We start from the raw sequence: 23,148 nt of genomic DNA, 5'->3' as shown, positions 1-23,148 counted from the left end.
CACAGGTCTGATCCTCATTCCTGGAGTACTAAAGCATGGCAACATCTGTATTGGGCTGGTGTCAAGAGTAGGCATGGTTGGGTGCCTGTTGAGGGCCCACACTCCAACAGGGGCCTAATGACAAGGGCTCTTTGGACTTGCTCCTCATCTTCACCTTTGCAACCTGCTTGTTAATGTGCTTCTTGTTTTGGCCCAGACAATGGTGGTGGCTAAAAAGGAGAAGTGCCACTGCCTGTTTGGTCACTGGTTCTCTGCCTGTCAAGCAAGCAAGTGTAGCAATAATAAGAAAGAGAATGAGGAGCAATAAGAGCTGGTGACAACAGCAGTGAGAAGGTAGCCTCACAGAGGAAGGGGGCCCATTGATGGCGATTTTCCCCAAGGGCCTTCACAAACTTGAAGCCGGTACTGATTCATAGGAACCCATAGCTTCCTGCGGAACTGAAAATGGATTGACCATTGCAACACCCACTCTCTAAAAAAGAAAGGCCTGCAAGTATACCCTTATTCCCACGCATGGGAAACCGATGGAGTCCTTGGAGGGGAGGAAATGCACTCTGTGTATGCTCAGTGAGCGCAGGTACTGAGCATACGCAGTCTGCCCTGCGGTGGAGCCCTTGTCCAAAGCTATGCCGGAACAGAAACCTTCCTTACTGCTCCTCTTTTTCTTTTACAGCACCTGTTGTTGCATGGCCAGTTGGCAATCGAGAAGAGAAACGGGGCGCGTAACCGGACATCAAGCAGCTCGTTTGAACTTTGCACGACTTCCCCAGTGGTTGGTGGTGCCGCCGCCGCCGCCTGTTGTTGAGCAGGAGCGAACGTCACCCTGCACTGGAGCCGGGCACGCCTGACCAGCCATTCCGGGGCTTCCTGCGCGCTCCTACTGAGGCGGCAGCCCCTCCTGTTGTCGCATGAAGGGCGGGCGGGGGGACTACTTCTTACCAGCACCTTTTCCCGCCAGACCTGAAGGCGGAGAACAGGCGGGGTGGAGGGAGGAGGGCAGGTTCGGGCCATCGACTCTGAGAGCAGAGAATATTAGGAGTTGAGAGAGGGAGAGAGAAGAACTGGGCTGTGATAAGACCATAGAAGGCTCTGTGAGGAGGAGAGTTGAAGCGAAAAGGGAGGGCGCTCAAGAATTTGGGGTGGAGCAGAAAATACTTGTGTGGGGGGGAGCGAGGCTGAGAGAGAGAGAGAGAGAGAGAGAGAAGACGAGGTAGGCAGAAGCGTTGAGGTGAAGGGTTTGCTTTTAGGGGACTCTCGCGTTAATGTAGTTATTCCCCCCCCCCTTTCTCCAAGCAAAACTTCTGTGGCGTAAAACTGAAACCAGGTGCTATTAGGCAGTGTAGGGCAGCAGCTGCTGTTTGGGAGAGGCGAGCAGGAGTCTGGAGTTCTCTCTTTCTCCCCCGGCCTGCCCGGGTCTTCGCTTGCTGCTCACTTTTTATTTTTCTTTCCCACCCATTCCCAGCCTCGTCTGAAGGCGAGAAGGAAAAAAAGACACGCTACAAAAAAACCCGGGGAGGTCTAGCCGGGGGGTGAACGCGGCTGGCTGACTGGGCAGCTCAGTAGCCGCAGAGAGAACCCAAGAGGAAGGTGGTGTGTGTGTGTTTTCCCTCCCAAAGGGGGCTCATTTCTCCACCCCTTTCCTTGGGTTTGTCGGAAAGTGTCTCGTTGCCGAAGCTGACAGGTGCTCCTTGGAGGCAGCAGCCGCTTCTTCTCGCACCCCCTTTTCTTCCCCCTCTCCCCCTTCCCCACACTTTGTCAGGATTACTGCGTCTTGAGGAAGCTGAATTCGTGCGTCCAGGTCATGCTTTGAACCTTATGCGAGACCGAGAGAGAAACCCTGGCGGAAAAATAAAGACTGTAGAGGGCGAACAGAAAGTTTTGAATGGGATTATGTGGAAACTACTACCCTGCTCTTCTCTGGTGCCCGAGCAGGCTCAGTGTTGTTGTTCCTGCTGCTTTCTCCCCGGCGGTGCAGCCTTCGCGGGCTGGTGGAGGTGGTGAGAAGGGGGAGGACGGCTCGGGAACGACTTGATCTCTCTGCAAGTGCTGGGCGTGTGTTGTGCGTGTGCGTGAGAGAGAGCTTCAACCCCAGCCTGCCAAATGCTCCTCTTCGGGTTCTTCTTGCTGACATCTGCCCTGGTCGGCCAAAGACAGGGAGCCCAAGCCGAATCAAACCTGAGCACCAAGTTCCAGTTCTCCAGCGCCAAGGAGCAAAACGGTAAGGCTTCCCTCTCTCTCTTTCTCCCTGTGTTTCGTTGTGTCCCGAGGAGACATAAAAGTGTTTGTAGTTGCGGCGACACACGCGCTGGGGAAGGAGGAGTTGCTGAGCCAGGCAGGATTTGCATTCCCGTCTGCTTCTGCAGAGCCTCGGGGGTTGGGCTGTCGTAGAATTGCTGCTGGGTGACAACTTTTTTTTTTTTTTTTTAAGGGGCGACTGTGTTTCCGCGCTGGAAAACAAGAAGCCCTCCCTACTGTGTTGAGCGAGGCTGCAAAGATCTCATTTGAAACTCGCACTCTGGGTGGGGAATCACATCTCCCTTCGCCAGGGCGAGCCTTGAGAGATTGAAGCCAACATGAATGAGATTTGGCAGGTCTGACTTCACGGTGTGTTTTTGTCACTCCAGGAAACTTGTCAGCGTTGTTAACTGAAGCAGGATAGGCAAAAGGGCACCAATTAAGAAGCCAAACGATAGCGACCTCATTAACTCTTCTCTCCACTCCCCCTCCCCCGACTGTATTTGTATGTGAGGGAGGGTTCTAATGTGGCTGTCGAATCACCCCTTTTTGGCCCCCCCCCCATTTGTCTCTGTCTAGCGTGGGTTAGTGAACAATGACCTCTTATTTTGTACCTGCTGGAAACCAGCTAATCTGCATAGGAAATGAGAATAACTTTTAAGCTTTCAAGTGTACCTGAAATGTTTAGAAAACTCTCAAATGCGAGTTCCCCTGGGCTGGGTTTGAGCAGACTTGGAGAAAGGCTCCTTTCATACAGAGGGCAGCTTCAGGGTGTGTAATTTGCTTAGCCTCTGAACTCCATATGATTTACATTATTCAGATTTTTAAAGTCTCCCCCTCCCCTTGATCTTCTGTTACAAAGTAATTGAAAGGAATACTTTGCAAACAGAAATGTTATATGCGACATGAAACCACACCATGAATGGAGGCTGCCTAAATTTAGGCTATTAAACACCCTGTTTTCCATTGGTGTATGCTAATGTAAGGGGGAAAAAGTTTTTAGTAGTTTCCTTGTTAGCCCCAAAGACGTGACTTCATCTAGGCACAAACTAGCCAAACAGGCATAAATAAGATGGGGGGGGGGGTTAAACTTGCTGTCGGAAAAAAATGAATACAGTATTGAATAACATGTCAATTTTGAACATGTTAGTTCAGACCAGCACAATTCCCTGTGTTTTCTGAAAATTGGTCTTCCATATATATATATTGTTGCAAAGTAAATGGAGAACAAAATAGCCTCTTGCTATTGTATGGATTTGTAGACTGTGCATTGTGCTATCACTTTAGCAAGAGAGATTCATATTGTTGCTGGTTCCTAAAGTGATGACATATGGCACCTGCAGACTGCTAGAACTATTGATCAAAGAACATCCCAGGGATCATTCTCCAAACAGAGTGACTGCAGAGGGCCAGACGAAAGTGATCAAAAGAGTCGGAAATCCAGCTCAGCATCCACAGGAAACTGATAAGACTAACCTTTGTCCTTGAACAAAGGAAGACATCTACCTTGTATGAGAGTATAGATCATCTTCATCTTCCAATTCCTCTGTGGAGTGGAGCCTTTAGGGCAGGGCTGGGGAACCTGTGACCCTCCAGATATTGTTGGACACCAACTCATCATCTCTGACTATTGGCCATGCATCTGGAGGGCCACACATGTTGCTTCAGAGTTTCGTAGGATGTCCATGATAACCAGTAAGCTGAAAGTATGTGTTGTAGTCTTACAACCATTCTAGTTGTCACACAGCCTCTTAAACCAAGTTCTGTGTAAGAAGGGATCAAAGTGGCTCATGTACTTTGTGGCTTGCACTGTAAGTGTAATCATATGAGTTATGGATTGAAGAATCCAGAATTATCGTTTCTCATTTCAGACAAAATAGGAGACCCTATTTCTTTAATTTTCAACCTCGCATTCCCTAAGGAAGCAACATTTTGTGAACACTTACAGAGATCAGCTTTTCTACCAAGAAAGACCATTTAAGTAATGCCCTTTTCCCACAAAGATGTCTCCTATGTGATAGTACAACTAGAGTTTAAATGCATACTGTTACCTAAATGTGCAAGCAAAAGTATTAAAGTTGGCAAAGTGCCAGTCACTAGAATGGTACCACTCTCCACAGTGAATTAAACAGAATTTTATTGATAGTTGTATTTCATTTTGCTCACATAGTTATTCAGTATCCAACGTCTAGTTTTATAATGGACCACTGGGATAGAGTGTAGTGTGCTAATGGCATCACACAATCTTCAGTGAACCTACAGTAAATAAATGAATCAGAAAAACAATCACAACCCCCTTTTGTAATTATGCTGTGTGTAAATCTGCTTGTATATCTGCACTGCAGGCTATTTTCATTTGTAGTTTCTGCCTTTGTTACTGTGGTACAGCTTCTAATGTAAAAGTTAAAGTAAAACCACATAATTTTCTTAACACTTCCCAGTTATTTATGGGATCTCATTAATGCTGGTTAAACTAGTTGCAACTTGACAACTAGAATTTTGCAATCTACTGCAAGTTAAATATTTTGTGTCTGTTAGATAGGAGCAGGTTAAAACTCCCTGAAGTTTGATGTGGAACTTCCTGTTAAAAGCTCTTATGCTCTTAACACAACACAGTTGTGTATACCACCCTAACAATACAATACATAACAATACTATCCAGCTTTTTTGGTTGGTTTTTGTTTTTGGTATTTCCTAGCCGGATTGTATGCATGTTCACTTGGAAATACGTTCCTCTGAATTCAATAGAATTTATTCCCAAACAAGTATGCATAGGATTCCAACCTCACAGTCTGATCCTATCCATGGGATTATAGGAGATATCCATAGGACATAGGAACCTGTCTTATTCCAGACTATTTGTCCATCTAGCCAAGTATTGTCTAGTCCGACAGCAGCCCTCCAGGGTCGCAGGTCTGCTGCTTGATCCTTTTAACTGGAGATGCCAGGAATTGAACCTGGGAACTTCTTCATGAAAGCATGTGCTCTACTGCTGAGCTGTGGTTCCTCTCCATCAATTACAGCTTCTGTGTATTAAATAATGCTGTAGAATGCTTTAAAATGTTCAAAGTGCTTAATATACATTATCTTACTGACTTTACAGAAATCCTGTAAAGTAGTAGTATTACCTCTATATTGCAGATCGTGAGGGTTCTGAAGCTGAGAGGCATGCCTAAGGCTGTCTAGTTCATGGGAGAGACAAAACTTGAAGTAGGGACTTGCTGATTTGTAACCCAATTTCTTAGCCAGTGCCTACTACAATCCCCTGAGTTTACAACTTAAATGGCTACAGTAAGTATTGCTCAGGATCTGCAGTTTCTAAAGCCCTACATTTTCCAAATGTAGATAAAATCCTTTGCATAGTACCTTTGTAGAGTAAGGCATGCCTGCCTGGGCTTTACTATCAGCTACTGGGCCTCTACTCTCTGGACCATCTATAAGATGTATTAGGCCAATGGATACCAGGGACAGGGCCTTTATGGTCATGGCCCCATACTTGTGGAGCTCTCTCCCCTGGAATATGTGAGTGGTGCCATCTTTTGAAACTTTTAAGGAACAATTTAAACCATTTTAATGTCAGTATGGTGTTTTTTTAATGAATTGCTGCTGTTTTTATGAATTGCTGTTAGTGTTTTAACTGCCACTGCTCAGTTTTAAGTTAGTGTAATGTGGTTTTACCTGGTCTATTATTTTATTATGTTTTATGAAATGTTGTACACTCCCTTGAAGGGGAAATTGCACCCTAAAAGGTGGTATATAAATCAGGCAATAAATAAACAGTGCACTCCTATACATGTCTAGTCAGAAGGAAGCCCCATTGAATTGAATGGGACTTATAATAAGGTAAATATATGTTTTCAACCTTAATTGTTAGTGCAGTGTGACATCTTCGCCTTGCATTACACACCAGGAATAATGTTTTTCATAGCAACTTCCAAGCCTGTTTTTTCTTCTTATAATTAGGAGTGTATGAGAAGTATACCTTTTGCCAGTGGTTGCCAGGAATTTAAACTGAAAGGTGTAGTGAGGCTAGCATATGTCTACTGAAAAACAACTTAAACCCTCTAGTGTATAGAGGGTTTAAGTCTATAAATGTCTAGTTGACATTTTATCATAATGCTTTTTCAAAAACCTTTGTTTATAAAAGGACTCTAGCTTTTTATTATTTATCTTTTAGTTGTAACAATTATTGTGTGCTCATGAAAGGCCTGGCTCAAAAATAGTATTTATGTGGAATGTTACTTGTCATAATGTTGGTCACTTTCAGCACAAATGTTTTGGAACTTTCAGTTTCTGCTGAAAATATTGCAATGCTGGTAGGGGCTTCCATGACTTTGAAAAACAAGTTTAAAATATCTGAAGCAATCTATTCCACAAACATCTTGAAAAGATAGGTTTGCTTGAATAGGTCACCAAGTCTTAAACCATTGTGCTATTTCTATTGTTACTGTCTAAATCAGCCTTCCCCAGCCTGGTGCCCTCCATATCTTTTGGACTGCAGCTCCCACCATTCCTGACCATTGGCCATGCTAGCTGGAGCTGATGGGAACTGAAGTCCTAAACATCAGGAGGGTATCAGGTTGGAGAAGACTCATACTTGAGTCTGCAATCTTGCACACAGTTAGCTTGCTTAAACTCCAGTTGGGAGTCCTTGCAATTTAAGCAGCCATGTGTGCAGGGTTAAAGCCAAAATTATAATCCTGAGATGACAAAATGAGAGACAGAAGGTCATGTAAAATATTTGTCAAATCGTCTGTGCAAGATTAAGCACTGTAAAAGTTCTCAGGAAAACAGGCAAAAGCAACCCACAGCCTTTATCCTGGGGGCAATAAAGATGTTGCAAGAAAGAGTGTTAATGTTTTGCTAGTAAGAGTTGCTTATCATCTTTCCCCATTCTCTGGGAATAATCTAGCCTAGGTTAAACACTTGTAAATCCCATTGATTTCAATGGAATGTAGTTGGAAAAGTTATTCACATGTTTAACTATATTCCATTGAAATTAATGGGACTTAACAGGTGCTGAGCTAGGATTATGTCCTCTCTCATTAAGGGCCTTTCTGTAGGTTAGAATGAATGAAGATGGATACTAGAACTAGCTGTAGATGCTGTTAGGAATGCAGGAACATAGGAAGCTCCCTTATACTGCGTCAGACCATTGCTTCATCTAGCCTGGTATTGTCAACACTGACTGGCAGCAGCTGTCCAGGATTTCAGGCAGGATTCTTTACCAGCTTTACCTGGAGATGCCAGAGATTGAACCTGGGACCTTCTGCATGCAAAGCGGGTGCTCTGCCACTGAGCTACAGTTACGATGCTTGCTCAGGATACATTTCTACTTCTCTATTTCATTGAATAAGCCCTTCTAAAACATGGGCAAATTTAGTTCAAATATGTGCTAGGGAAACAATTTCCCAATTGGTTCTGCTGGAGAACAGGCTACTGGCTTTTCAGTAAAGCTTGTCTAGAAATACAACCTTATAACCAAAGTACAGGGAGCCAAGTGTGTTTAACTGGGTTTGCTTAATCTGGGAAGCAGAGTTCCCTCATAAGGTACCCCTGGAAAGGCAAAGGAGAGTGGAGATTTTACAGAAAATGAAGTTTTATTGAAAAGTTATGACTAGGAGCAACAAATAGGTGATTCAGAGAGGTTTCCCCAAAAGAGAGAGAGAGAGAGAGAGAGAGAAAAGGGAGGGGTGTGGAATAAATGGCACAGCTGCACATTGTGGCTCTTCGCTTCAGAGAAATGGGGGAAGGGGAGATTTCAGTAGGGGTTAGAAAAGACTGAAAATGAGATTTAAAGAGGGAGAAGAGAATGGTTATCAAATCTTTCCTTACTCTTCTGGGAACTGGAATAGAGGGTGATGATTCAAAGGGGTGCGAGCAGGCACAAATTGGCTTCTCACAAACATAGGCAGGCAACAGCTCTTTTTGGCTAAATTGGAAGAAACTGACCTCTGGCAAATTTTGGCAAGCTCGGGTAGTTATAGACTGGAGAGTTCCAAAGTGTACTGTAAGGAGGTCCTGGAAGGGCAATTCCCAAATGTAGAAGAGGAAAAATATTGTCAGGTGCTTATGTAATGGGTTTCTGATACAATGCCTTTTACTTGTACAATGCTGTTTATTTCTCAAGGCTTCTCATAGCCAGTTCAGTAGGGTGGTACAGTGAGACTTGATTAGATTAGTACTGGATGAAGGCTGGACATTTGTAATCTCAGGAGGTCCCATGCTGACTGAATAGTGGGTGGGTCGGTGGGGGGTCACTCTGTTGTTCATGTCAGTAGACTTTTTGATGTGCCTCATGCAGCCAAGCCTCTGGTTGGCTTACCTCTCCAGGGAAAACCAAGAGGGAAATTGGTTTAAGACAAGGTGATACGTGAAAGGACACCAAAATAAATAAATAAATGAATAAATGGTGCTAGAACTTTGCTGTCCTGGCAACAGTGCATTGCCAATAGCCTTTTCAATTTTCTCTGACTTACATAAAGCAGTTCATTTATTTACAATTCTCACTGCTGCTTCCATTATTTTCTTTACTTTTGCTTTCATACTGGGAAAAAAAACGATGACTATAACATATCCCCATGCATTGAATGATGGCATAATGAAAAAGGTACTTTATTCAACAAAACCTGCCTAGAAGGACTGAGGTATCCAGTAAAGCTTACACCATCTCTTTTAAGCATCTCACCGTCTTACAGAGGTAACTTAACACCACATTACCAATGGTTAAGAATACTTACATGGATAAGTGAGTACACAGACTAATTCAGTGGACCCTTGTGTTTACTAGGGCTGAATCAAAAGTTCTCAGGAAAGAACCCCCCCCCTTTTGTATCCTGTTTGTGTGATCCTGGCACACTTCTACTGTTGTATGCCATATTTTCCCCACCCCCCTTTTTTTAGCCAGAAGATGTTAGACTGAAGCAGGAAGCATTGTCCTCTCTCTGATATGGCTACTGCAAATGCCATCACGTAGGTGAATCTCATCTGCTTCATTCTGTTACAGCTTCTTGCCCTTACTCTGACAATAAGCATAGCAAATGCATTACTGCAGTTTTCATTGCTGTGCCCCTACTGAAAAATCACCAAGATATGTATTTCTTCTTTGTAACCTGCAAACAGAATAGTGAAGCATTTGTTGTGTGTGGGGGGGTATCTAATACATTTAAACTAAGGTGAAGTAAAAATGTCACTGGAAACAGGCCATGAATGTAGGGAGACAGAATGAATACATAGCTCTCTATTTGATGACAACTTTTATACCTCCAGAGGGAGCATGAGGTTGGTTGGGGAATGGTGACAGATTCTAACACAGAAGGTGTCAGTGTTGGAGGTCTAAATTAAACCTCAGCGCAGAGGAGGATGAAGAGCTCTATATGCATTCTTTGTGTATCATACCCATGCAAATTTCAGGAAACGTAATGCAATAAAAATGTGAGGAATGTGGCTGTTGAAAGTTGAATGTCAATTGAGAACATTTTAAGCACTGTAAATCTATATCTTGCCAAGAAACTCAGTGACTCATAGTGGGTGGCAAACTTCTTTCTGTGTTCATAAAGATAAGTAAATAGTACTTAGAAATATGTCATGTAAAAAAAGAAGAGTCGATAATATAAAATCTATCTTAATTCTAGTTTTTCGATCCAGTTCAATATATTGTGTTGCAACATCTATAAAATCTTTTGCAGGAGAGTTACCTTTTAATTGGCTGAAGCTACATGAAATGCTTGGTGATTTAGTAATTCCTTATATAAGGCAAATGTTAATCTCTTTATTAATTTGGAAGTCCTATTAATATTATTACTGTAACAAAACATTAGTCATATGAGAAAAGGTGAACTGCATAGCTCCCTAGGGGATATTCAGGAATGCCTGCAATTCCTTTGTATACACTTTATGCATAGCAATACGTTCCACATGAGGAAGAAGTAATAGCATGCAAAGATACCCTAGAGTTTTCATTTACTTTGCTTTCTGGAGAGGAGGTAGTACTATTAGGAGCACAGAAAACTGTCTTATACTAAGTCAGGCCATGGATCCATCTAGCTTGGTATTGTCACTGACACCAGCTCCCCAGGGTTTCGGACAGGAGACTTTTCCAGTCTATCTGAATATGCCAGGGATTGAATCCACAACCTTCTCCATTCAAAGCATGGGTTCTAACACTGAACTATGGCTCTTCCAGTCTTCAGAGGGGAATCTTGGAAGGGGTAGACTGAGTCCTAGTCTGGTAATCCATTCCAGGAGTAGAAGAATATATGTGCCAAAGGTGGTGAATACAGTAATGGTGCTCTATAAAGATAATCTTATATTTTATGCCAGTGTGCAAGTAATTGTGTCATGATGTCTGCATAGATGTCTGCACAGTTAGAAGTACCCAAAAGTTCAGATTAAATTCTAACTGTTATCACTCATCGTGTGCTGTAGCACTAGTGAGAATTCTGCCTGCAGCTGTAAGTCTAAGCAAATTACTGGAAGATAGCATGTTAATGTGTTAATATTAAATTGTTGGTTAATATGTATGTGATTGCAAATACATTATGACTTAAATTTCTAATTGCCCTGTAGCCAGATTTGTTGGCCTCTCAGTTAGTGACTTCTATATTGGGACTTGAAATGAAATTCATAGTGTTCTAGATGGTTGAAACTTTCTAAATGTTGAGCCCTCATTAATATTTTCAGATTCTGAGGGACTTTGCTGGATTCTGATATTACATTAGCTGATGAAATGATGGTGAATGGCCTGCAGACTCATAACTCCCTCTACTTCCTCCCCTCTTAGCCATAGATTTTTCCCTCCCTTTCCTGATATTCTTGAGCCATAGTTTGCCTTTATGCCTGAATTGGGCAGACTATGGCTAGCAGCATTAATCAGGAATTGTCTCTGTGGGGAGGAGGGAACCCTACATCTCAAACTGGCTCTGCAACTCCTGAACTGGGCCACTGTTTTGTGGGTCCAGAATACTTACACATAGCATTCTGTCCAAATATATTTTAGCTTGAATATTAAGCACCTGCTTTTTGAGCTCCACCCATAGAGTCTAGGAGCACAGTGCAAACAATATACTGGCTTCTTCGAAATATGCTGTCCAATTTTATAATTCTTACATTATTATAAAATTGTACACACAGTCTGAGAGATGAAAACATACAGGAAACCAGTGTAATTTTTGCAATGGTTAAGTATCATGACCTGGGGTCTTCAAATTGATGCTTTGTTACCAAGCCCAGCCATAGTATCTACTAACTAGTGGTGAAGTCCAGTCCCACCATGATCGAGCAGCAACGTTATATACATTTATCAACATAGATATTGTCTGATGAAATTGATTATGTTGTAGAGTTTACCATTTCTTTTTCATGTTTACCTTGCAATTTATTCCATAGCTTTTGATATTTTTCCCTTTCAGATTTTAAGACTATTCTTCCCTCTTCCCCATTCTCAAATATTTTATATAAGCTCAAATATTAAATAATATTTACATTGTTGTCTTCCAGTACAAACCTCAAAGTGCAGTAAATTGTTGATTTTGTTTAGTAAGATGCCTGGCCCTGTGGCATCTTAAAAATAAAACTGTGTGTGGCATGACCGTAATCCTGTCCATATTTACCTGAGAGTAGACTGCACTGAATTCACTGGATCTTGCTTCTGAATGCATATGTAACACTTTTATTCAGGGTCTCTAAAGGGACTCACAACAAAGGCCTTGTACAGGGACAATTAATATATAATTTTTATTTCCTAATTATTTAATAACAATAATAATGCACATGTAATAATTTTACATGCATAACAATTCACTTATCACCCAAACAATAAAACAGAGCACAACCCTCCCAAAGTTCTCTTTCAGCTTGAGTCCACAACAAAAATATAAATAAAAGTTCTCTCTGAATCTTGATTTTTGTGCTGGCTAAAGAAGGAAAACAGCGTCTACTCCATTCACTCCAGCTCCACAGCAATCTTCTCAAAATGGACCAGGTTCCAGTAACACAGGAATAACTTGTTAAACAGCCCTCTTTGCAATATAAAAAAACATGAACAACAAAGAAGTCATAGTGTTTGTAAAAAAATAAATAATAATAATAGTGGCCCTTAAAAAAATTCAAAAGGAAATCTCCCTACTAAGCTCCCTACTTTGTCTCAAGGGTTCAAGGTCTTACAAAATGCACACTGTATTTTGGTAACCACCTAAAATGGTGGCCACTTCCTATCTCACTCTTTTACTGAGCATGTGCAGGAATATTCCCACTCAGAATTCTTAAAGAAAAATATACCAGTGGGTTACACATAGGCTCAACTTGTAATGAGCTTTAACAAAGGATGATCTTCAGCCAGCTGAAATGTAACCTTTTGGCCTTAAACATGCAAACTATCTTAAAAAGAAGTGTTACTATTTAAACTGCTAGCCTGAAGTAGGAACCCCATTAAGGAAAAGAAGTAGCCAGCGCCTGTTTTTCTTTCTTTCTTACTCCCTCTGTTATTTCTATTTCTATTTCTTTATTCTTTATTTTCATTTAGACCTCCACGGTTAGGGAAAAATGCTTCCAGATTTAACATTTCTTATTGACTGCAAGGGTTGCAGATTAAAAGAAAATAAAGTGTTTTTGTTGTTGTATCTATGTTGCTTTTAATTTTGATCTCATGTTTTATTTTGTATTTAAATTGTATGTGTACATGTATGTTTATTGTAAGCATCTCAGAGAGCAGTATACAAATGCCATACCATAAGTAAATAAATAATAAATAAAATAAATCCGGCTCCTCCATTCCTGCAGCCTTGTTTTTAATCTGGTTCTCTGCTTTCCCCAGCTGATTAGGATAGATAAGATAACTGAACAAGCATTTATCTGTATCAGGGGTGGGCAACTTGTAAGACAAAACATCTGAAGGGCCACAGAGTGATCTACAGAGTGAGGAAGCTGAGCCAATCAATATCCACGCCTTTTGAATTAAAGCTCATCTGACACAAACAACAGTAAGATTTTAAAGCCTTTTTTTAACCTAATTTACTCATCAGAGCGGGGAGGGCCCAGCACCTTAATTACTTTAGCAAGTGATTTTGTTGATATTTGCTTATGATCCTTGAGCACTACAAATATGATCAGTGTCATTATTTACAGATGTTTAAGACCAAACTGCATGTTGCACTACAACCATGTGTAACATTAGCCTGATGATCCCTCCATTGCAAAGGGAGGGAGCAGTTTGCAGTAGGGAAATGCTCAATAATTTCCCTGCCAATCAGTTTTCCCTAAAACTCCCACCTCCAGCTGCTACAACTTCTGCCTGTGCTCTATACCCATGTTTACCTTGAAAATATGTATCTGTGGTGTGGCAGGGCTGGTGGTTACAAGAGAGAGATGGCTTACAGGCCCCATGTTAAGCACCCTTTACCTCTGCCCTTTTTGTGAAGTGGGCTGTCCCAAGAGTAACTTGCAACAGAGTCAATGGATATCATTAGATGACATTGCTATGTAATCCATAGTTTGGCCCTAAAGGAATCATGTTTTTTTTTTAAATGACCTTTCTGTGGCAGTTTTCTCCAGAGGATGAAAGTTGGTTTGTAAATTGAACATATGCTTGATTCTGCACCATAATTATTTTTGTGGAAGCCTAATGAGTGATGTCAAAGTACTCTTTCTTGAATTGCAGCTGGGTTTGAGGGCTCATTTAGGCAGTGATAACAGCTCATGTGTAGCAGGACTTTGTTGCCCCCCTCCAAATGCGGGGCCAGTACAATTTAAAGGAGTTTTGAATTCATGGGAAAAGCAGGGAGGGGGTGATGGGAGAAAAAGCTTCTAAAAAAATTGAGATAAATGGGATTATAAGCAATATTTTTTTCTCATATCTAAACATAATTAATTTAAGAACATACCATAAATCATATATGTAACTATATAAACTTGTGGTATTTGGTATATTTATGAAGTTTGAAAGTATAAATGACTTTATTCTATAAAAACCCAATATTGGAGATGAAGCTGCATACTGAGGTACATAAAGATATCTTAGGGCGCAATCCTGTTGGGATAGGCGACCACCTCCAAACTGGGATTGTCCCCTCCGCGCTTCAGCTGCTCTGCATTCGCAGCTAGACAGCCAATTTTGGCTATCTAGCTGCAGGAAGTTGGAGCAGGGGGGGATGGACTCTGGACGACACATAGGAAGCGTTGGAATGGCACTTCTGCCCTCCCTGCCCCAGCCCGCCCCCAGGAATGCCCTGTTTTCACTGCTCTGCACTCCTCCTATGAGCGTGGAGCACAGGGCTGATCCGCGCTGCCTACAAGGCAGCGTGGGAGGGGGTGGAGGTCGGTTTTCAGGGAACTGACCTTGGAGCACGGTTTCCTGGGTATCGACCTATCCTATGGCTGTCTAGCTGCTGACTAGCGGCCATACGATTGTGCCGTTAGCTTATGATGGTTAGGAAAATTGGAAAACATACTATAAAAGTTAAAAATAGAAGCCATCAACATAATAATAGGAAGGTTTTATTATCTGAGCTTAAAAACAGTATGCGGACCTCAGCATTATCAAATAGAAATTAATGTTACATTATAGAGAGAGAATCTGAAAATAAAATATTCCTGTAATGTAATTAAGGGATAGTAATAATATATTCACCTATACTTTATTATTGAAGAACTCATTATTATATCAATCAGTATTATAGATTGTAAGTGTCATGGTAAGTATAAATATACAGTATCAGGTACTTAAAATACATTTCTCCTTACCTGTTGCTTTGCCTCATATTGAGGCATAAGAGAGGGAGAAGCAATGGTTTGACAGCTCTTTGCTCCTCCCACTCAGATGGACAGATGGCCACATTGCTCATTGCATAACTGAATGACTATCAAATTTATGCTTTCACCCTCAAAGAATAGGGCAAAGCCCACTCCCACTAATGAGTGTGGGTGAGGAATGGCATTTTATGTAGAGAGTGTTGCTCAGGCATATTCTCTGGATATGCTTGTAAAACAATTTTTAAAATGATCCTTTGCAGTGTTTCTCTGGCACTTTAGACATTTTGTATGTCAAGGACAGACGAAGTGGAGGAATCTAAGTATTCTTAAAGAGGTAAAATGGAAGATCGATGCATTAAGGCAGAGGTAGGCAACTTGGTGCTCTCCAGAGGTTTTAGACTACAAGTTCCATATTCCCTGACTGTTGTCCATACTGGCTAGGGCTGTAGTTGCCTACCCCTGCCATAAGGCATTACTGCAGCTGAAAAACACACACACCCAGAGACCTTCAGTTTGGGGCGGTATAGAAATGTAATAAATAAATAAATAATTTGAAAACATTTTTTGTTCCTTAAGTGCTTTCAGCTAGATGCAGCTATTCAGACATCTGTTAAAGCCGTTTTGCAAGAACTGTTTTCAGGAATATCATGCATAGTATAAAATCATTCATAGGAATTGCTTTTCTTATCTCTCTGCCAAGGGATGATACCAGCTAATTTCTTGGCATACATAAAGGGACACCTCTCTGGTGATTCACGTCTTACACTGATATAATCTCATTCAAGTTGGAAGACAGAGGTGTATAAAGTTAGTGTGTTGTTTCCTAAATTGGTGTGGATTGCATTCAGTGGCTGGAATCCAGAGAAGTCTGGGATGTGTGCCTGGCTGGGGTGGTGGTGTTACCATTTTTTTTCATTCCTGGCGGCAGCCTCTCAAACCTAATGGAATGCTGCTTCGGAGGGTTCCCTGACCTCTGTGTGGCTTTAATGGGGGCCATTAAATACCATTAAAGGGAGAAGAAAACCCTCCCTGCCCAGATGCACCTTTGAATCCCATCCATAGCACTCACCCTTTACAGTGGCTGTGATAAGTTCTTTGAATGACACAAGGCACAGGAAATGTTTTTGGTGTGGGGTTGTATGGTATTTTCAATCAGCAAATATTGTTCCAAATATTTCACCAGTGGTGGTGAATTTTATAGGAGGCCACTTCCATCAGAAAAAAGTTTGTTCAACTTGCTTGTGGTTATGGACCTCATTCAAACACTCTAAAACAAAATAAAGGGAATGGATGTAATAACTTCTTTATGGAAAAACTGCAAAAAGTTGCAGAGTTGTGTAAACAAATTGGGACATTTACTAGATGTTTAAGTGATGGATCTGAAATCCAAACTCAAGAGTGTGGGTTATTTTACAGCCTTCTTGACTATATTTCACCTGTATAATGAGGTATGGAGTCATTTTCTTTCAATTATTGAAAGAATAATTTTTAGATGAAAAGTGACAAATGCATTACTATGAAACTCTAATGAATATTTCATTTCCTGTTGTGCTAAAACGTACTACTGTGACAAACAAATTATATGTTTGTAAATTAAAAGAAAAGAAATTACCTCACCCCAAGTGACCCAACAATGACATGCTTAGCTTCCAGGACTTATGGAATGTTGATGGCAATTGAGCACTTATTTATTTATTTATTTGATTTAGCAGTAGGGATGGACGAAAGTCCCTTACCTGGTCCCGCAGCTTGCTTCGCGGTGGGGGGGAGGCGCTCTGTCCCTCCCCCCGAAATTCTGGTTGGGGTGGGAGGCGCCCCATCCCTCCCCCCGAAATTCTGGGCAGGATGGGAGGCGCCCCATCCCTCCGGCCGAAATTCTGGCCGGGGGGGAGGCGCCCCATCCCTCCGGCCGTGAATCTTGTCTCTTGCCGAGACGCTTGCGTCCCTGCAGTCAGCCGTGATAGGCTATGTAAATATGCTATTTGCGTTGCCCTTATTTTCGCTGTAGTCTATGTAAATGTTTACGTAGACTACACGTGCCCAAATAAGGAACGCAAATGGCGGCGCCATTTGCGTACGCTTTTTTTTTTCCCCCCAAAGTCAGCCGTGATAGGCTACGTAAACATTTACATAGCCTATCACGGTGTTTTTTGAAAATCTAGTCATGATAGGCTACGTAAATCTTTACGTAGCCTATCATGTTTGTTGTTGTTGTTGTTGTTGTTTTACTTGGAAATGGTGGCGGTGGCAGCCGGTTGGAAGACCGGCCGCCGCCGCCGAACTGCTGCCGGGAGCCGCCTCCGCCAGGGACATTCGACAAAGGTAAGTCCCATCCCGGGGAGGGGGTGGCGGGGGGGGCGGACCGTTTCTCCACCAATTTCGGGTGGTCGAATCCCTATTTAGCAGTAGCATGTCAATACAGAAACAAAAGGTAGCAACAAAGAGATGAATTCATGTTCTTTCTAACATAGCTATGTGAAAAATCTGATTGTTTTTAAGATTTATGTACACAATATATCTGTGTGAAAGTCAATGGAACACAAAGCTTTTGCCTGCAACCTAGCACTGGATATGGAGGATTTGGGGACAAAATCTAAACCTGTCTCTTCTCCTGTTCTAACTTCTGATATTAACAGTGGACTATACTGTGGGCCTGTCATAAGCTGCATTAATACATCACAATAAACCATGGTTAATCATGATGGTACTGAGATGCAGGTTTACTGAGATACATGACCTCAGGCTCATGTTTTCCCCTCCCCTCTCTTCCTCCAACATGGCTGTGAGGAGAAGGTCAGAAGCTTTCATTTCTATTTTTGATTAACCGCAGATTGCCATTCCATCCAAACACAATGAACTGCGGTTAATCTTAACTATAGTTCGTTTGAAACAAGCCACAGGTTATGAAGCTGGCTTGTGTCATCAAACTATAATTAAGATTAACTGCAGTTTAAGGTTCAGCTGTAACACTTAACTGCATGTAATAAAAAATTGAAGTGAAAGTTTCTTATCTCATGGCTCACACACTCTTGAAGGGAGTGCATGAGCCCAAGGCTTATCATAAACCATGGTTTATCATAACCTACAAATGCAGCTAGTAGCTAATGCCAAGCCTAAAATATTATCCACTATTAATATTGCCGGTGGAGTTGAGACTGGCTTAGAATGTAAGGATCATCTCACAGTAATGGGACCAGGGGAAAAAAGACCAGAGGCAATGTCCTTTCAAGTTAAAAAAAAAATGGTGTTGTGATTGTTGAGACAACAATAGAGCAGAGTAACAATAACTCTGATCAGAAGTGGGAAAAAATATGCTAAAAATGGAGTGTAACTCACGTATTTATGCACCTACTCATGTTTTTTGAAATAGTAGTTTTCATACCAAAAAGAAAATACAAGCATTTGGCAGAACACTTGATCGTTTTAGAATTAAATGGTTGGTCTTAATGTTCTCTCATTTCCCCCCCTTACTTGATGCTGTTGCCACTTGTAAAGAAGCGTGTTTTAGTGACATCTCCATCTCTCTACACTGCATCCCCATTCTTCCAGTAATTGTCCCTTATCTACCAGGTTATAAAGCTACTCTGTAATACCTTTCCTTATCTTTAAGCGTGATTGTTCAACTTCATAGAAATTCGCTGTAGCATAAATATCAACTTGATAAACCTAGGATCCGTAAGTATTTGGTAAGCTTGTGAAATAGTTAAACTGCAAGAATTTGTTTACCTAATGAACACCAGTGCAAAGAATCATTAAAAGTGTCTGAAAACATGTCCTCTTGACATCATCAAGGGTAAATAAGGATATTAGGTGATGGAAAAATAAACTGAGAAAAGAGTAGAGGGCCTCTCTGGGAAGCCTTAAAGGCCAAGTGGAGAGTTCTGTAAAATGAAACAGATTTGTGATTGAAAGTGGGACATTGGAATGTCCTGTAGGTTGCAGCATTGTAGGTTTCCTGCTATATTTGGCCAAAACGTGCATTAAAAGGATTCAAGGATGAGGAAAATATAGTGAGAAATTTCTGTTCTGGATTCAGGTTTTGGTTTCTAGTTTGATATGTTGTAATAGTGTAAGCCTGTCAGAGGGGGAAAATAGGAGTCCCTGACAGCATATTTTTCAATTTATTAAAAGAGAAGTGAGAAATTTATTGTGTGCATTGGGAAATAAGCAATTTATGACTGATAGCTTAGTGACATCAGAAAGATGACATGCAGAATTTCTTAAGAATACAAGGTTACTTTCTGAGAAAGGGAATCAAAGTCTCAAATGCTGGGAAAGGATTGATGCAATGTGTTTTTCTAAAAGGTCTTGTAACAACCAAGTACATTTAGAAAGTAATTGTTTGCGGGGTGGGGAATCTAGCATTAAGGCTCCAGCACAGTAGTAACCAATATTTAGAAGGGAAGTCTCATGATTGTGTAAATTCTTACCCAAGATATAAAGATAACTTTTATATAGATATAAAGATATCTTAGCTTTTAGGTGGCTTGAGCACTGGTTCAAGTCATGTTCCTTTGGGCTCTTTTGTGGGAATACTAGGGTTGGAGGAGCTGTCTCCAGCTTGAAGGCAGCTGGGCTTGGTATTTGCAGATTATTTGGGAGGACAGATATCTAATACCTTGATTTTGTTGACGGAGCCTGATCCTCATTCCCACCACAGCCACTCAGATAACCCTAGGCAATTTGGTTGATCCTGAATTAGGGAAAAAGCTTGTTTATTGTTTGGCAAGGTGATATAAAAGTGCAGTGGAATAGGAGAGGCTGCCAGTGGGACATACAGTCAGGGCCAGAAATATTGGAACAAGGATAACTGTTTTGGCAGTTGGCCTCTATACACCACTACATTGAAGTTCAAAGGAAACACACTCAGATGGGAGCGAAGTCAGGACTTTCAGCTGTAATTCAAGGGGTTTGACAAAAGTGGGGCACTAACCATTCAGGAAGGACAGCCAGTGGCATACACACACCCCCATCATTGGTGGCTCATAAGTAATGGAATGAATGGCTGACAAGCAGCTGCATGGACAAGTGTGGCCTGTTTCCTGGGTACCCCATGACCAATCAAGCAGAGAAAAGGCCTGGAGGTGGTTCTGAGTTTACATTTGCATTTGGTAGCTGTTCACTGGAACTCCCAACATGAGGTCCAAAGAGGTGTCCATGCGAGTGAAGGAGGCCATCATTAGGCCGAGGAAAAAAAATAAACCCATCAGAGAGATAGCAGAAACAGTGGGAGTGGCCAATACAACAGTTTGGAACATCCTGAAAAAGAAGGAATGAACTGGCAAGCTCAGCAACAGCAAAAGGCTTGGAAGACCATGGAAGACAACTAAAGTGGATGACCACAGAATTCTGCTCATGCTGAAGAGGAACCCTTTCACAACATCTAGCTAGGTCAAGAATGCTCTTGCGGAGGTAGGCATGTCATTGTCAACATCTACAGTCAAGAGACGGCATTATGAATGTAAATACAGAGGTTTCACAGCCAGGTGCAAACCACTGGTAATGCTCAAGAACAGACAGGTCAGATTAGCCTTTGCCAGCAAACACCTAAAAAAGCCTGCCCAGTTCTGGAATAAGATTCATTGGACTGATGAAACCAAAATTACCTTGTACCAGAATGATGGGAAGAGAAAAGTATGGAGAAGGAAAGGAACAGCTCATGATCCAAAGCATACCACATCATCTGTCAGACATGGTGAAGGCAGTGTTATGGCATGGGCATATATGGCTGCCAGTGGAACCAGGTCACTGGTGTTTATTGATGACCTGACTGCTGATAAAAGCAGCAGGATGAATTCTGAAGTGTATAGGGCTATACTTTCTGCTCAGATTCAGCTGAATGCTGCCAAACTGATGGGATGCAGCTTCATATTGCAGATGGACAATGACCCAAAACATACAGCAAAAGCTACCCAAGAGTTTCTCAAGGCAAAGAAGTGGGATGTTCTTCAATGGCCAAGTCAGTCACCCAATCTCAACCCAACAGAGCATGCTTTTCACTTCCTGAAGACAAGACTGAAGGCAGAAAGACCCTCAAACAAGCAGCAGCTGAAGGCATCTGCAGTAAAGGCCTGGCAAAGCATCTCGAGGGAGGAAACTCAGCATTTGGTCATGTCCATGGGTTCCAGACTTCTGGCAGTCATTGACTGCAAAGGATTTTCATCCAGGTATTAAAGGCAATCCTTAAGTTTGAAATGATGTTGGTTTGTTCCATTATTTATGAGCCACCAACGATGGGTGTGTGTGTATGCCACTGGCTGTCCTTCCTGAATGGTTAGTGCCCCACTTTTGTCAAACCCCTTTAATTACAGCTGAAAGTCCTGACTTCACTCCCATCTGGGTGTGTTTCTTTTCAATTTCAATGTGGTGGTGTACAGAGGCCAACTGCCAAAACAGTTATCCTTGTTCCAATATTTCTGGCCCTGACAGTACCTATACTTCCTTAATGCTTTTCCACCTTAATGCAATGTCCCATATACTTCAAGCCAGTGATGTGGGTTTTCTGGATTTTTTTCCAGATTTTTTTCCAAATGCAAATTAGATTAATTAGCATAGGCTTATTTGCATAGGAAAATTTTCAGTTTGTACCAGAACATTTTTCAATGTAGAGTCATTTGCACAGAAATAACTGCTGATAAACTAATTAATTTTAATAACCCAAAGAAATGTGCATGACAACCACTCATCAATTTCAACATAGTTCAACTCTCTTCCACTATGGTTGTTGGAGCACCTTCAGTTTCCCTGTCACTATTTATTAGTTCCATTTCACTCTGAGACATATATGTATTTCAATGACATATATGTGTTGTCTCACATACTTGCTGAGAATAATCACGTGAAAAACATTAATTACAGCTTTGAAACTGCCAAGCTTGCCTAATTTACATTTACTATTGGTATACATTCCTCTTTACTAATTAACTTTTGAAAAAGGATTTTTTAACTAATTAATTACTAATGTTCATTTTTACTAATGAACTTGTGAAACAGATAATTTTCTGTGGAAAAATAAAGTACTGGAAAATTTTCCACTCCACATCACTTCCTCAGGCCAAGCACACCAGTGACAGCCTCCATTCCACCCTTGCAAGGCTTGGAATCAACCTCTTTCTCAGTAGCTTTCCCCAGCCTACCTTCTTAGGGCTCAAAAGCCCCTTAGCTATGCTTGACTAGCTTGCTTTCCTCCTTCAGCAAGAGCTGAAATAAACAGGTGCCACAGAATAATCCAGATAGCACCATAATTGCACAGTCCTACTGTCTCAGGTGCCATGCTTATGGTTTAAATAGCTCTGCTTGGGCTACTGTTGGGTGAATGGGCCTATTGAGACTGCTAGTGGAGGAAGTTCTACTTCAGTAGGAGGCTTTTCAAATCCTGCACACGCACTTACCATATGATAGCTTGATCATATGGAAAGGATCCTTCGTGGATGAAGCCGCTTCATTTTATTAAAGTAGTTTGCTTCAGAAGGATACAGGCCAAATATGATAAACATACCACTTGATGTGTCACTTGAACTGTTCTTATAAAAGACTTCAATATGGGAAAGCGATTTCCATATTAAAGTTATGTCTATCTGTCTCCCACTGAGGAGCAAGCTGCAGATATTAGAGCTGTAAGACATTAGAGATCGTGGTACAGGGAGAGTCTGGTATCTGGTACTGTCAGTGTCAACCCACCCCTTAAACAGTATGATGTAGAAGAAAAAAAATCAAATGATAGGAGACTATTGGGTAGAACTGAGGATGATGTATCCCTATAGAGAAGGGGTAGGCAGCTTAGAGCCCTCCAGATGTTATGCACTACAAGTAGCATCATCCCTGCCCATTTCCTATGCTGTGTGGGTCTGATGGGAGTTGTAGTCTAAGACATTGGGAGGTCACCAGGCTACCAACTTCTGCACAGAGCATGGAAAACTAATGTGTCAGTTACAGAGCTGGCTGAATCTCTCTAACCACCTCACTGAAATTTGACAATGTCGTTTCAATCTGCCAGCTGTCCAAAGGAGCTGCCTGCCTATAAAGTGGAAAGAGTGTGTGTGTGTGCATGCACACATGTGTTAACAAAGCTATGTGAACTGTCCAGAGAGCTTTGACTATAGGGCAATATAGAAATGTAAGAAATGAAATGAACCTGAATTTTTTAAAAAATCCCAAAGAGAAACC

The 23,148-nt window shown here is 41.6% G+C and overlaps 1 protein-coding gene across 1 annotated transcript in view; it reads left to right on the top strand.

Annotated features, from left to right (window-relative positions):
• Positions 1 to 1,181: 1,181 nt before the first annotated feature.
• Positions 1,182 to 23,148, top strand: part of PDGFC (platelet derived growth factor C) — a 181,140-nt gene continuing 159,173 nt past the window's right edge. Inside the window, exon 1 of the mRNA XM_084856347.1 lies at positions 1,182 to 2,218. Coding sequence (XP_084712473.1) covers positions 2,101 to 2,218 — 118 coding nt within the window. The 5' untranslated portion in view covers positions 1,182 to 2,100. The remainder of the gene's footprint in view (positions 2,219 to 23,148) is intronic.

Source organism: Heloderma suspectum, chromosome 5 (assembly GCF_057233095.1).
Source record: "Heloderma suspectum isolate Gila_16-S chromosome 5, 16-S_ref, whole genome shotgun sequence".
Lineage (NCBI taxonomy): Eukaryota > Metazoa > Chordata > Lepidosauria > Squamata > Helodermatidae > Heloderma > Heloderma suspectum.
The sequence above is the reverse complement of the archived record's forward strand: the minus strand, read 5'-3'. Positions and strand labels throughout refer to the sequence as shown.